This window comes from Anarrhichthys ocellatus, unplaced genomic scaffold, assembly GCF_004355925.1.
Source record: "Anarrhichthys ocellatus isolate YVR2014 unplaced genomic scaffold, GSC_Weel_1.0 scaffold7, whole genome shotgun sequence".
Lineage (NCBI taxonomy): Eukaryota > Metazoa > Chordata > Actinopteri > Perciformes > Anarhichadidae > Anarrhichthys > Anarrhichthys ocellatus.
In genome coordinates, this window is record NW_022280037.1 from 7418833 (window position 1) to 7434481 (window position 15649).

Here is a 15649-nt window from a genome sequence, read left to right on the forward strand (position 1 = left end):
CACAAGTTAATGTGTGCAAGTGTGTGTGTGTGTGTGTGTGTGTGTGTCTGTGTTAGTACCCAGGCATGTATGTGTGTTGCGTAAGGACGTAACTGCTGAAGCCCCTCTTGGCAGCCCCCCTCTCTTCTTCTCTTTGAGCTGAACCCATTATAGTCTTATAAAGGAGAGAGAAGTAGAGACGTTTGATATGAAGCAAAGGAAATAGATTGGCCTTATTTCCTGCCAGGCTGCTGCAGCACAGGCACTTGTGTTGCCTAGACGATGCAGGCAATTGACACTCAATTTTGTTTGAAATATCACGCCTCTATCATGCCATTATCAGCTTCCCCTGGTAATCCACAAAGCCACCCTGTTTGATATCTGACAATAAGGGGGAGTCACAGAGTCGCAGAATCTCTCACTCGATTACCAGGCAGAGAGGGGAAAAAAGGGTCGAGAATCAAAAGGGAGCAGAAGACGATGGAGACGAGGCAAGGCAAGAGTGAGTGAGGGAAATGGAGATGGAAAGATAGTGCAGGAGGGAGACGGGGAGGCTGAAACAGTCACACGTTTGTATGATAGCAGTGAGAAGTGTGTGGTAGCGGAGATTATACCTGCCGCCCCGCAGAGACATCCAAAGGAGCTCCACAGGCCAGGCATTGTAGGAAGAAGAGAAATCTGGGCAATAGGGGTGGCACTCTTCACAACTGAGAAAATGGGGCGATCTTGTAAGCACACCCTCTCATCTCAAGAGGGCTGATGGGTAGGTCGGTGTAATCATAGTGCTGGATTCAGTCTTTCTTTCCCCCAAACTCCACTGTGTGTATGTCTGAGCATCATCTTGTGTGTGTGCCAGCACATCTATGTTCTATTTCCCGCTGGCACTGCATGAAAGCAGGAAGCCCTCAACCACCCAAAAGGTGAGAAGCCGGCTTATGAAGTGTGAGTGTTACCTTCCAGTGCTGACGACCTCTGTCACGCGCTATGTGCTGGAACCTTTGACGGGGGCTAATATTGACATGTGCTGAATGTTTTCAGATGCTCTTCAAACAACGCAAAACACAGCTGTTAGTCCCTCAGCTCCTGGGCAGGCAGAGAATACCTTTTGTGCACCTATGCGCGTTAATAAGGTGTTGTCTTAAGGGAGGGAGCCCCAAAAGTAAGAGAAGAGAGAGGCCTCGCCGACAAGGGAGATGTGGAACAACTCTTGCCTGGATCCCGCTGTCTGGTGGTGATATTCAAAAATAACAGCGTTTGTAAAAACACTCCAGGGCAGGGGTGCCAGCCTCGAAGGAAAAGGAGGTTAATGACGGGAAATATTAGGGGACCATCTGGGAGAGAGAGAAAGAAAGAGAAAGACGAGATGATTCCACCCTTCCTCCTGAAAACTGCCTGAGCTACGGCAGGTTAGCCATGTTGGGTTACTACAATAAGGTCTCTTTCATACAGGTGTGTTGACGCCTGGGGCAGGCTTGGCCTCGGTCCATTCCATTCACCCTGGCTGATTTGAACAATAACTATCATATCTCTTAAAAGAGAAGGGAGGGTGAAGCGTCAAGAAGGGGATGCCTGAGAGCTGTGTCGGGGCCAAGAAAAACCCCCGCTGCCGTTGTCGGAGCTTGTTGATGTTGTCGGGAGAAAAAAAAAACGGGCTAGTTTTTTTTTAAACCCAACCCCCTCCTTCCATAACCCGACATTTTTTTCCTCTTCTCCTTTCTCTCCCTCCACTTCTGCACTGGATTCTGTGTTTTTGTGCCGTAGGACAGAGTGTGGGGAAGAGACAGAGGAACAAAGTGCTGCTGTGTGGAGCAGCAGCTGCTGCTTGCCGGATCAAAGGGGCAACAAGCGTGGTCTTCCTGGCCCAACGCTGCTCTGGAGGTGTTTGACGGACAGTCAGCAGCTGGGGCCGCACAGCCCGCCATGCAGGGGTCAGGCTGCTGGACTGCAAGGCCCAGGGGTGACATGCCCTCACTGGACAGGGGGAAGAGGGGAGAAGGTGTTAGATGGGAGGGTAAATAGAGGGAGAGATGTCTATGTTTGTTTCCTTTGTTGTTTGCCTTGCTGTTGTAGTGTAGAGCGTTAATTCTGGGACTATTACTGTATATTTCTAGTATTCAAATTGTATCGGACTGTGAGGTATTTTGTCCTTTGTGATGAGTTCTTACTTATTCATCGTAATGCATAGGCGGTAGTTGACGACTAAAAAGCATTGCACTCCACACTGCAGTATTCCACCTCTTTGGTGCTGACAGAAAATCAGAGCGAGAAAAGAGAGACAGACAGGGAGCGAGCATGCCGCAGTGCTATTGATTTATTTTAATTAGCTGCTCGTTAAATCGTGTCAGTTTGCAACACAAATATATAATTCTTTGTCTGATTTTCCACTCAAGTCTTAATGACTCGTACTCCCCGGGTTTCAGAGAGGAATGACTTCTGCAGCTAGACTGACGGAGCAATGCAAATGTTACTCATATTGGACTGGGGGGGGTGGATGCCACAAAAGGGCAATGAGTGGGGCAATAAAAAGGGAAAGAAAAACAGGTCAGTGAAAGTCCATGGAATAGAGGTGAAACAGTCCCCCTTTGAGAGGCCGACAAAAGAGTCTGGAGGGGGTACGGAGGCACAGTGGAAGAGAGAAAGAGGGAGAGAGACAGAGGTAAAACTATGTAAACACAGTGGCTGCCCTAAACGTGGGCCCTCTCTGACGTTCCTAAAAAACGATCCTGCCTCGCTCCGCTTCACATCTGCACTAAATCAAACACAGGGGGTGAGGTAACGTTCGCCCGGCTTGTGTCTCTTGACTCCTGTTTTGACTTAAAGAAGGGAAGAAGGGATAGAAAAAGGGAAACTGTCTCTGATAGGATGAGCTCGAGGAAGCTTCCCTGTTCCTACCCTATCTGTTTGTCCATTATCTCCATCCTGGAGGAGTAAAGCCTTTAAAACGCTCCTTTGTGATAGTTTATGATAAATCCATAGATACTGTAGGTTCAGTCTGGTGGCAAGATGTGAGCTGATTCAATCAGGGTTGTTGACACTACAGTAGATCAGTGTTGGAAGTTCAGTAGCCCCAGACTGCCCCACTGTCTGACTGGACGATAATTAGTGTTTGCTTATACGAAACACACCCTCCTCATGGGGTTAATTTGCATGCACTTCCTGGTTAAAAGGACTGTGTTTTTTTTCTTTATTTTTTCTGTAGAGGGAGGGGTCAACCTAAAGCCTTCCTCCTTTGATTCCAGTGAGTTGTGACTCAATCGCTGGGGGTTTGGAATCTTTATTTCTGTCTGAAGCAGAAGTATGGAAGCAATGAGCTCTAATAGGAACCAGAGGATAGTCATGTTTGCAAGCAGTGATCAGGCATCGAGTTCAGCACGTTCTTCTTCAGATTGTGTTGCATCTAATTTCCCTGCAAAGACAGACAGGGGCCCAGGAATTTGACTGACAAACGGAAACTTGCCCCGATGTCCCTGGCATATGAGCTCTCAAAATGGTCATTTGCAGGTTAGCCGTGAAGGCGATAAACTGTCAACGATTTCTGCGTCACAATTTCAAAGCTGCCTCCTGCGTTCACTCGCTCAACCGGGCTACATTTGGAGCAGTCCGGCGGCCTTTTCTTCGGAGAATACATGTTCAGTATTTCTCTGTTTCTCTCTGCTGTCTCACTCTGTCTCTAGCTCGGTTTCTTTCTTTCATCACAAACTCGTCAAACGAGTGACCCTACTCGTGATTGGCCGGGTTCCCTCCGATCTCCACAGCAATTGGCCAGCCAAGCAGCAAGGCTCTCTCCCTCTCACTCTCTCTCTCTCTCTCTCTCTCTCTCTCTCTCTCTCTTGGCTGTGCTCCAGGGTAGGGTGGTTTGGCATGACGATTTCTCAGGGAAGGAATGCTGACAACAGGAGCGAGTTACCAGGTGTGGCTGCAAGTCAGTTAACCAGAAACGAGGCCTTTCTGACGGATTGACATGAGGAAGCAAGAAAAAAAAAAAAAAAGAATAAACACGAGCACTGAGTTTGACAGACTGGTTTGCTATGATTTCATCTTCGCACTACCAGCACCTTCAATATTATTATTATTTGTCAACTTTCTTTTACGATAATGATGCATCAAAGGGTCATAAAGTTGAAGGTCTCTACTTTATGAAAGCACATGGTATGTTTTCTGATTATGTAACTTCTTCATTAGGTCTCTTCTCCTGCCTCTGACCAGCCCTTACCTTCACCCACTGCACACTCGGTATAGCATAACATTGTGTGCTAGCCAGGGTATTTAACACCTAAGCAGACACTCTCTGAAGAGTGTCCCCCTCTTGTGTGTGTGAGCAGATATTAGTAACCAGGGATGCCGTGTTGATCCAGCCTAGCGGAGACCCCGTGTCAAGTGGACTCCTGCTGCCCTGGCTCCATCGTTCATATCGGCCTGTATTTTCCCTCTGCAACTTGCAGAGCCACAACACTCAGAGTAAACTTAGCACTCTATATTGTCATGGAGCAACGTTCTCGTTCTTCCTGTCGACATATTGTATCTGCATGTACACATGTGTTTGTACACATGTGTCACTCGTTGCTTTTTAGGGTATGTCAGCGGGAAGTGCTACTGTAGGCCAATTGGCAGTAGCATGTGAGGAATGCACCAACGGGGACATGCACACATATTGACTGATGTGCATACATAATTCACATGCACGCTCCAATGCATTCTTAGCACCGCAAGAGCAGTTTTTGATACGCAACTTGAAAATGTGTTCCAGGCTTATTGGTTCGAAGAGACCAGTTGCCCACGTTAAACAGCAGTGGACCGCTGCCCCCACCAGCCCGCTTTCTCCTGGGGTAATGTACACATTCTGAGCTGTATCCAGAGGAATGACCTCCATGCGACCCCCTGACCTTGCCTTTAATTATTTGTTTGAAGACAGCATGGAGTTCCCATGCTGAGAGGCTGTGTGTGTTGGTGTTTCTGTGCTCAAACATTGAGCAGAGGCAGGCCATAATAAGCTAGACCACCAGATGTAGATAATAAAACATGGGCTTTTGGTTGGAGGTTTTTTGTGTCCCCTGTGAGCCTCCTGTGTTCTGGTTAGTCTACAGACACACTGGCGGTGGTTGTGGTCATGTCCGTGGTGTCGATGTGTAGATTTACAGCGCGCACACGTATGTTTTAGCGAGTGGTTGGGAATTCTGAGTCCCTGTGGTCAACCTCTGTGTCTCTCTCAGGGCCTTAGGTCCTCAGATCCGTTCGTCTGTCCGTCCATCCCAGTTTGACTGGCCTTCATCTCTGGAGGATTCCTGGTTGTGTTGTTCTAAGCACACACCATTAGCAGCTCACGGGTTGAGAGAAAACAGTGTTATCAGGCCTGGCTCTGATAATCTCAATTGGCTTTACTCAGACTGATAAAAGGTGCTCTAAGGCCACGAGAGGGGCTCTTGGTCACCCCCCACTCCCTCCAGTGCACCGCATCGCCTCTTGCTTTACTACTTGTTTAGCGTACAAAACAGAGCCTTTGTATGTGTGTGTGTGTGTGTGTGAGAGAGAGAGAGAGATATGGTGGTGGTTGGCCAACTGGGAATGTTGACAAGAAGCAGGTCCATCTCAGAAACTTGGTGGGACAATATTTGAATATCCATATGCTTGTGTTCACAGCAATGAGCTCTTTCGATGAATAAATAATACTATTTCAAAGATAAGTAAACCTGTTCCTGTGTACTCTATTTCATACATTTCCTGAAAAAACACAAGAGGATGAACACTGTTTTTAAAGAAACATCTAGAATTACAGCATACTCTCCAGTACATAGAGTATTTCCTCTGCAGTCACTGGAAACCGTATGGGCAAGTTTAACACCTGGGAAGAACATTCCTGATATTATGTGTTTATGGTTATGTCCCAGAATAGGTAACAATGCACATGGTTGTGATTTTGAGCCCCTTGGTGCGTCTAGGAAGACAGTAAGCGGGACATATGTTTTGGTGGGTCTTGCACTCTGAGATTAAAGAAGGGAGTGTGATACCAGGAATGTCTTACTGTTTACTTGCTTAGCTGGTTTTGGTGCTGGAAGTCTCTTCAGCACTGCAGGTATTTCTGACAGCATAGCTATCTAAGAATGCTTTGTCCTCTTTGTTCTATGGAAAAATACTTTCACACTTAATAAACCTTAATCCTCATTCCTCCCTTAAATCACAAGTCATGCATTACAATCCTATAATTTCCAATCTAACTTTCATTGGCACACCCCACCTCCCTTCCTAAACTTTCGATCCCTCTCATTCTCATATGGATGCGTTTCATCTTTTTCTCTCTGGGGCCCGCGGCACCCCTGCGTACCTGCACTCTGGATGCCCCCTGGCAAATGAGCCCCGCGTCTCTCTTCTCCCAACCGTGCATTTCGTACGTTTAACCATGTCACTTTGAGCCGGGCAGATTACAGGCGTTTAAATTCATTGGAGAAGGTAAGGGCAGGTATCAGGGCTTCATAGGGGATTAGGAGCCCAAATTGGTTCCAGCTCTCCCTTCCTTCTAATGACCAGTTCTTTACCGTACTGATGGTGCCGTGGCCCGTACGTTAGAGGAGGGCGGTGGCCTGTGGGGCCCTTTTTTTTTTTGGGGGGGGGGGACCAGCAAAGGACTCCATGCTGGACAGCTCCAATGTGATTTGAAACCCCTCTTTAATATCAACCACATGGTGGTACCTGCAGTGCTAAGTCCGTGCTGCGTTTTTATTATGTGAAAGTGAATGAGACAACGACAGACAGAGAAAAGGGGGCAAAAGAGGAAGATGGATAGAAAGGTGAAGAACTTGCTCGGCCCGAGTGGCCAGCTTGTGTTTGACACGGCCCAAGGCATCTCCAAACCAAGTTAAAAAGGTTGCCCCTGGCTGGCATTCACCTCCGGATGACCTCCGGCTCTACACTGGAAAAGCCACAGGAGCAAGGCCGGCTGGGGAGGCTTTGTGGAGCTGCACTTATTCGCTGCTGTGGTGGTGATAAAACTTCAGACAGCCTAATTGATGGGCTCGCTGACATAACAATACCTTGTGAAAGCACAGAGTGGCCCATGCCTGGTCCTCATTTCTAGACAGCTGGAAGGGGAGCAGAACCCCCTACAATGAAGCCAGAGTGGGGGTCCCACAGAGGGAAAGGGTGGAGGTGGGGGTGGAATGGTGGGGAGTAATGAAAGGAACCATTTGTATCCTGCACTTTGCTAACTTAGAGCTTACTTTGAAATTCCAATGGGTGATAACGCTGCAGAAACAACGTTGTTTTGGAGAAGGAGCCGTAGACGGGATACTGTACACCATGTGTAGAGTTGCTGTGTGCAAGTGGCTGCAGGAATGACAGCAGGACAGAGGGATGTGCCGCGGCGAGGGTTCTTCTGTGCCCAGGCTGCACTTAATACTTGAGGAATGTCTCCCTGGTGCCCATAGCAACCAAACGTAATCAAAAGCTTTATTAAAAGAAGGGGGAATAGATCATAAGGAACATTAAAAGTATCCCTCGCTGGGTTCCCAAGTCAGCACACAATTGCCCTTTTGTTTGTTGCTGTTTTGTTGTGAGCGCCTCTCTCAAGGACTCGGTGGCTAATGTTGCCATTAAGTCATGCAAAACTGTTTTGTCTTTGTGGAGGCTTGTGATGAATCTCTCCGTGTGTGAATGCGGGGTGATTTAACGTTTGTTTTTCTCCTCTGTGTTTTTTCTCTTCTCTCTGCCAGGTTCATTAACGCCAGGAGAAGAATAGTACAGCCCATGATTGACCAGTCAAATCGAGCAGGTAAAAAGAACAACCCAGTCGACGTACAGCAGCTGAGTGCTGCTTCTCTCTCTGTCTTTCCCCAGCATGTAGACACCCTTTCCAAATCCTTTGCTGGCATGCACATCATGCCTGGAGCCCAGATTTTTTAAAGGGGCACCCTACATCATCTATCCCCCCCGAAAAAAATTCCTTCCACTACTCCCTTCTCTTCCTCTCGCTCCCTTCATCCCCTTTTCCATTTTCTGTATGAAATAGGTTCAGCAATGGGTGCGGGCCGTTTGCTGATTGACTCTAATTGGAGATTTCCCAGTCTAAGTGGAGAGAGAGGTATATTAGCACCCTCTCTGTGAATTACTAATTGGACACAAGAGGAGTGCCAGAATTGCTAGCAGCAATTTATGAGTTATCTTCTCTTTAAGGCTGTTTTTGGTTTTTTTTGTTGTTTTTTTTACAGTCGAGGGTTAGGGGGGGATTCCCTTTACTTTTTCTGCTGCGTTTTTATTTTATTCCCTCAAGAATCACTGTTCTGAATTTTAATATTAAGTAGTCATTCAGCACATTTCAAATATCAAGACCGCTACATAGCTGCTTAGACACATTTGTAGTATAACAGTATCAGTTAATGTATTTTCAGTCATGAAAGCTGCCCTTAGGAGGAAGAATGAGTGAAATAATATGCCTTGATTAAATCAGATCTGATGTTTTGATTTAACACCAACACAGGGAGAGATTTTCATTTCTTAAAAACAGATTATGGAAAGCTTCAAATTGTTAATTGATTACACATTTATTTCCCATATCTATTGTGGTCAGATTACAAAAAAGCACCAACTGAGTAGTAAACACGCCACTCTGTGATCCCGTGGAATGATTCAGTCACCCTAAGCTTCATTGACTTTGGCATTACCAAAAAGAAGCCAAGTAATTTGTCTCAGGGAGGGAAAAGCTGTTATTGTTGATTAGCAAGCTTCCCCGTCTTATAAAGGTCCCCACACACACCGGGGTGGAGATTGTTCAAAACGAACATGAGCCGTGATTAAAATGAGATGCACTTACAAATGTGGGTGACTCTTTCTGCAATTAAAGCACTCTAGTGTGGAATATTTGTTAGCATGCAAACAGTGTGTGCCAATCAGCGATCTCTACAAAAACAGCATGAGTAACAGCTCCCCCTAATCTTTACGAATTACAGATTATCCAAGATTATACTGCTGTAGTCCTAGAATACACTGTTTTCTACAGTCTCCCAGGAGCATCAGTTCATTACGGCTAATAGTAGGCAAAACAAGATGCAACTGCGAAAATTGATTGCTACTGATTCTTCTGTATCATAACAGATAATCAGGTAAATCATTCAGAACATTCAATAATGTTCAATTAGAGTTATGTTATGTCGAGGAGTAGATGACTATTGACTTGAGTACTGACTGGGTGATCTGCCCCATGGCGTACATTCTTCTCATCCTATCAAACTGCATGCTTTCTTCTGAGAGAACAATGTGAAAGTGGTTTTGAATGACACTGGTGTGTGTGCGTGTGTGTGTGTGTGTGTGTGTGTGTGTGTGTGTGTGTGTGTGTGTGTGAGTGCTTGCATGCATTGGGACCTACTGTATGCGTGTTTGCATGCCACGCGTCAGTCAATGCGGTCTACAAACATGAGCACAATGTCTTTCAGTATGTTTGGGCTGGAGCTGGGACAATTGCTGATTGTCTGGTGTGTTTTCTCTTCTTCTCCCCCCCTCCCCCTCCCTTTTTCATGTCCACGTTTTGACTACAATCAGGTTTTCTTCTTGATCCTTCAGTGAGCCAAGGAGCAGCATACAGTCCAGAGGGCCAGCCAATGGGCAGCTTCGTGCTGGATGGTCAGCAACACATGGGGATCCGACCAGCCGGTAAGTCCGTCCACCTCTCTTCCTGCGTCCATGTTCCCGCATTCCTTCTTTACCAGACACCAGTTTCACCCTCGGTTATCGCACAGCTGATCAACACTGATCCTCTGGTCTGTAGCATGAGATTAAGTCACCTCAGCACGGAGCAAGTCCCGGAGTCAGCCATGTAAACATAATACTAACAACTGCTACACAACCACAATAACACTTCTCTTTAAAAGTCTCCTCACTGTTCCCCAGACTGTCTGCTGCCTGTCTTGCTTGTTTTTTTTTCTCTAATCAAGCGCATCTGGGAAAATCCCTTGCAAATTATCATAACAAAGGGATTTGTGGCATGCCATGCAAAACACTTGCCACTTCTTTGCATCTTTCACCTCCCTAATAATTTCCCATCTAACGCTAACCACTCATCCTCTCTATCAGTGGTTCTCCTCTCACCTCTCTGTGATTCAAACTCCTTCTGACCCTTTTCTGGCGTTTATCTTCTCTTTCTAGGGCCTATGAGTGGAATGGGGATGAATATGGGCATGGATGGGCAATGGCACTACATGTAACCTCCATCTTGGAAAGCAAAACGCAAAGAAAAAGGGGGAAGTAAGTACTGGGCTCTTTTCCTTGTTTTATTTTCATTTATTTTCTTGGGCTATGGGTTTTATTTCTTTCACCCTCTATTCCCTTTTATTTCACCCGCGCTAGCCCTGGCCATCATTTTGCAGCATCCTCTGACACCCTACTCCCTAGCATCAACAAACAACATGTTTTAGCATGATGCTTTTAAGGGTAAGGGGGGGAGGGGAGGGGGGGGCGGGGGCAGTAGTCAAGGATGAATTTAAGACTTGGGAAAAAGGGGGAACCGTCCTGGGACAGAGAGGAGCCGTCGACTTGTGGCGCCAGACAACAGGAACAACAACAAGAAGTAGGAGGGGAAGAAACAACCTGGCATGGCATGTGCAAATTTATTTATCACAACAGCACCATCGCTCTCCCCATCCTGGACAGCCAATGCAAATGTTGGACATTTAGGGAAAAAATAACATCTCCTGGGGAAGGGGCTGACGGGGAGAAATTAAGCAGGCTCCAGTGAAGCGATAAAGAAGGAGAAGTGAAACTGTCCTCAGAGTGACATAAATCTGTCTGGGGAAGGATTGATGCCCAAATTATCTTATATGCAAAGACGGGAACACCGCAGTACATTACGGTCCCTGAGCGAGATATACGGGCCGTGGGTGACATGGCCGATCCTTCACTGGGGGTTTGGTTTGAGCTGTGTAAAGGGAGGAATGAGTCTGTGTGTTTTGATTATTTTTTACTGGAGGGAGACGATTTAAGGGGGGGCCGGGGCCAGTGACTATAGCCTGACCTGAGACTCACAGACAAGAGCAGGGGAGACATTGAGATAAATTTATAAGGTTGTAGACACAAGCATGACTGCGTCTAAAAGGAGGGGATCTCTTTCACACATACAGATACAGTCTCTCTGTGTCGCTGTAATTCTGTCTCTCCGTCTCTCTCTCTCACACACACACACACACACACACACACACACACACACACACACACACACACAATCCCCATTCAGCTAAATGGCTGCAATCTGATTAAGCTGGCCATTCCACCTCCCGCTTGTGCCACAGTGCTGACATTTGAAAAATCAAGACATATCACATCCCAAAGGCGGCAGGGCAGAAGAGATTTTATTTTAACACCTAAACTCCCTTGCCCAATGAGGCACAATATAATAACACTTACCTTGATTAAAAGAACCCTTTATATGTAAATGGAGACTGAATTTTCCAAAGGGTCACAGCGGCAATTCTGCCGACAGAGATCATTTCACCCCTCTAGTCTTTGCTTCATCTCTCTCTCTCTCTCTCTTTCACCCTCTGTTTCTCTCCATCTCTCGCTCATTTTCTCTCATCCCTTCCTGTCTTTGCTAATGGCAGCAGGAAAAAAAAAAATCAGGAAGCAATGTTCCCTAAAACAGCCACACAGAGACAACATTTGCTCAGGTTGGCTAATTCTTAATATACGGCTATATAATTTTGAGACTATTTAATTACGTAACATACTTTATGCTTCATGACCAATTACATTAATAGCTCAATACAGAGGAATATTATCCTCTCTTGATTTGATTACACAGCCACACAATATGGTATTTTGGTACTTAATTATGGCCAGCCATTGAGCAGGACCGCTGTGCCATAACAGAAGTGCACAGCCAGCCAGGGAGGCAGGCAGGCATGCAGAGACGGAGAGAGAGAGAGAGAGCGAGAGAGAGAGAGAGAGAGAGAGAGAGAGAGAGAGAGAGAGAGAGAGAGAGGCCCAGTCTGTCCTCAGTTATTGTCTTCAGATGGTTTTACCACTCTTGTTAATAAAGGAGGGGGTCTCAGATCTACTTAACAGAATGACTGCAGCTTATAAGACTGGAGATTACCAGCTTACAGTGTCAAAAACATCTGCTGGGCCTTTTAACAGGAGCTGCTCTAGGTTATATGGAGGTGAGGGCACCCATCATACCCCAACACCCTGAATGATTTATTTATTTTATGACCCCAGTAGTGAGGTTTTAAGAGACCTGCTCTGACAAACATGTGCATTTCAAATGAACTGACATGGAAAGGGAGTATTAGAAAATAGAACAGCTTTCAACCAATGAGACTGGTCATTAATCTTGGCCTTTGCTGTCCTTTTTTTCTTTCTCCTCTCTCCTTTCTGTCCTCCTCCTCCTCCTCTTCCCCTCACCGGGGCCCTCCAGTGTAATTTCTTAATTGCAGTGTACTAAGGTGGAGGAATGCAGAGAGTGAGCATGCCTAGTGACCTTGCAGCGACCTCTCCCCTCCTATTACAGTTTCTAATCCCCCAGGGGTTCACATTACAAAGCAGGTCGGCCCAGACCCAATCCCAGACCCAGGCCCCCTGGCTCCAGCGGGACCCCCTGCTCTCACTCGCCTCTCCCCAAGGTCCAGGCCTTTAGACCAGTCATGTTCCCATACTACAGTCCCAGGCTCCAGGAGCAACCCCCCCTACATCTTACCTTTTTTGTTTCTGATTTCAACAAACAGCCGTGTGAAAAGCCAAACAGTGGCACTGCTGAGCCAGCTCTGTGTCCTGGGTCCTGTCACAGTATGAGAGATGCCAGCATGCTGAGGTCTCTACACATAGGAAGTGAATTACATCTGAGGGGACATCAGTATACCACCCCTGCATTTCCTTTCTTTTCTCTTTTTACTTCCTTTTATCTTTGCTGCAATGTTTCCACTTGCAAAGCCCACACTCCGTGCATTTAAGAGCAGAACTTTGTTTCTGCTTAAAATGCTTTATTCAGTGGAACTGAGCCTTTATCGCTCTCTGTCTTGTTGATACAGCTAACTGAGTCCTACATTATTTAATAACTTTTTTTTCAGGCATTCTAAATCAAATATGTTCACAGAGGCTCGTCCCCATGAGAGAATGCCTGTTCGGTGTGTCACTTAAGTCAGCAGGGGAATTGACTGTTCTACTTGTAAAAGTATTAGCACTTCTCCACATCAATACGGCTGGTTGGTTTTCCTCACATCCTCCAGGACTGCAGTGTCTGTGGATGACTGAGGATCATTTTCCAACCTGAGACCTGACCACAACCTCTATTGGGCATTGTAAACCACTCACCATAGCCCAAAATAGCCCAGTGCAATAATGTCTCTCTTTACTTGTCGAAGCTAAAACCTCTGCAGTCACAGACGCAGTGTCGTAAAAGCCGCTCCGCCCTTTGTTGTTGAAGTTGTGGGTTTAAATTGAGTTAAGCCCTGTTAATGGAGAAGGAACATGTCAAAGAAGAAAAGTTTTATTGAGTGTGTAAATTAATTTCACTCTTTCTGTCTCTCTCTCTCTCTCTCAGGTCTGCCAGGCATGCCAGGGGAGTACGTACCTCAGAGCGGTCCTATGGGCATGAGCATGGCCCCACCAACTTACACCAACCCTCATCAGATGACCTCTCACCCCTCCCAGCTCCGACACGGTCCACCTCTCCACGCGTACCTGCCCGACCACCCCCACGCCCACCACCCTCATCACCATCCCCACCACGCCATGCTGATGCATGGAGGACCCTCATCGCACCCAGGAATGACCATGTCTGCACAGAGACCCCCTTTGCTCACTCCCATTGACCCCAGTGCTGGAGGACAAGGCCTGGACATCCATGCCCAATAGTATAAGGGAACTTTGCTACCATGACAACAGCAGCTACAAGAAAACAGTGTAAAAAAATCGAAAGCAGCAGCCCACAATAAATCCTATTTGGAGACTATTTTTAAGAATAAAAAGCGAACCCTTTTGACCAGAATTTGACACGTAAGAAACAGAATTCCAGATGAGCTGTGATAATACTTCTTTTTTTTTTTTTTTTTAAGACTTGTCAATTTTGTTACTTTCATCCAAACGGAGGACCAAGCTGACAAGAACACTTTGTAAAGTCTTGGGCTTTTGGTAAAGATCAACAGAGGATGTTTTGACGTACACGTGTGCAAAGAACGGACAGATGCACACACTCAAAGACACACACTTTTCGCACACTCACTCACACACAGCATCATAAACATGTTCAGTACACTTTCATGTTGACGCGCTCAAACACTTCTAAAATAAAATCACTCTGGAAGATTTAAAAAAGAAACAACAGAAGGACTCCAAGAGTTATAACTACTGTAGTATAAAAAGTATAGATAAATAAGTTAAAACTTGTGCATTTTTTCGTTGATCACATGGTTTATGTTTCCTGAGCTAGTTTTAGAATTAAAGGTTAACCTTTTCTCTCTCACACTGTGTGTGCTCCTTCCCGGAGGAGAAACTGTCTCGCAGCACAGCACTATATAAGAAAAAAAAACAACAAGAAGATGGAACATCTCAAACCATAGAGGGCAATCAGGTCCTGTCCCCCATAAGAACAGGGCATGATCGGAGAAGGCTGCTAAATGACAACGGATCTCTCCAGAAGATTCAGTTTGAACATTTGTCATGCCCCTCTTTTTTTGGTTCATGAATGAATGTTGCCCTGTAGGTTTTAAAGGAGAAAAAAAGTTCTTTGTTTGAATTGCCCAAGCACTGGATTGTGTTGGTTTTATACATTTTTATTTTAATATTATTTTATTTTTTTGTACCCTGGACTCTCATTGGTAAGAGCCTCTTGAAGGAAGCTTAATAGTGGAAAAGCAACATCCTACGGCGCTTCTTTATCTGCGGATCAACATTCTTGCCATAAGGACAATACTGACACAAACGTTGATTCTGCGGCACTGGAGAAGCATTTGATGGTTGATGCACCAAAAAACCTAAAACTAAAAAAAAAAGGAGAAAAAAAAAAACTAAATTATGAACTCAATGCTTTTTTTGGGGGGGGGGGGGGGGGGGGGGGGGGGGGGGCTGAGAGAATATTGTAACAAACTTCGTACAGAGTTCAGTCTATTAATTGTTTCATGTTAGATATTCTATGTGTTTACCTCAATTGAAAAAGAATGTTTTTGCTAGTTTCAGATCTGCTGTGGCATTGATATTGTATGTCCATGAATTCCTTCCTTTTTCAGCACGTGTTCCTCACTAGATGATAAGATGCCGTCTCCCTTAAGCTTTGTCAAAAATACATTAAATACTTGTATGAGGACTGTGACGTAATGTTTAAAAGGTGTTCAGTCACAAATGCTGTAATAAATATTTCATTTTTGATTTTTGTTAGATTTTTGTGTGATTAACTGTGTTATAAACAGAGTTGTTATCCACATAATAGTAATAATACGAATTGGTTTATTATTATTATTACTAATATTATTATTTGTATTAGTATTGTTGTTTTTTGTCAACAAGGCCTCAAGTTTTAGTTTTGTAACTTTTTCCAGCAATCTATTTGCAGTAGCTTGTTTTAACCGGACTGCCCATTTAGTTATTGAATGCTCTTTCATAATGACAATAACAAATTATTGTTGAAATATATTTTGCCTTGGCAATTTATTTAGGCACACAAATATGTCCTGTAAATGATAAATAACTGTGAAATGCAAAT

At 45.3% G+C, this 15649-nt stretch overlaps 1 protein-coding gene across 6 annotated transcripts in view; it reads left to right on the forward strand.

Annotated features, from left to right (window-relative positions):
- meis2a (Meis homeobox 2a) overlaps positions 1 to 14994 on the forward strand; it is a 76690-nt gene extending 61696 nt beyond the window's left edge. For 3 of the 6 annotated variants that reach the window (XM_031847756.1, XM_031847757.1, XM_031847758.1), the window contains exons 10-13: positions 7683 to 7741; positions 9505 to 9615; positions 10108 to 10206; positions 13493 to 13581. In XM_031847756.1, the coding sequence (XP_031703616.1) occupies positions 7683 to 7741; positions 9505 to 9615; positions 10108 to 10166 (229 nt within the window). In that variant the 3' untranslated portion in view covers positions 10167 to 10206; positions 13493 to 13581. Of the gene's footprint in view, positions 1 to 7682; positions 7742 to 9504; positions 9616 to 10107; positions 10207 to 13492 lie in introns of all 6 variants that reach the window. The other 3 variants (XM_031847760.1, XM_031847761.1, XM_031847762.1) reach the window with 2 other exon arrangements.
- Positions 14995 to 15649: the final 655 nt, after the last annotated feature.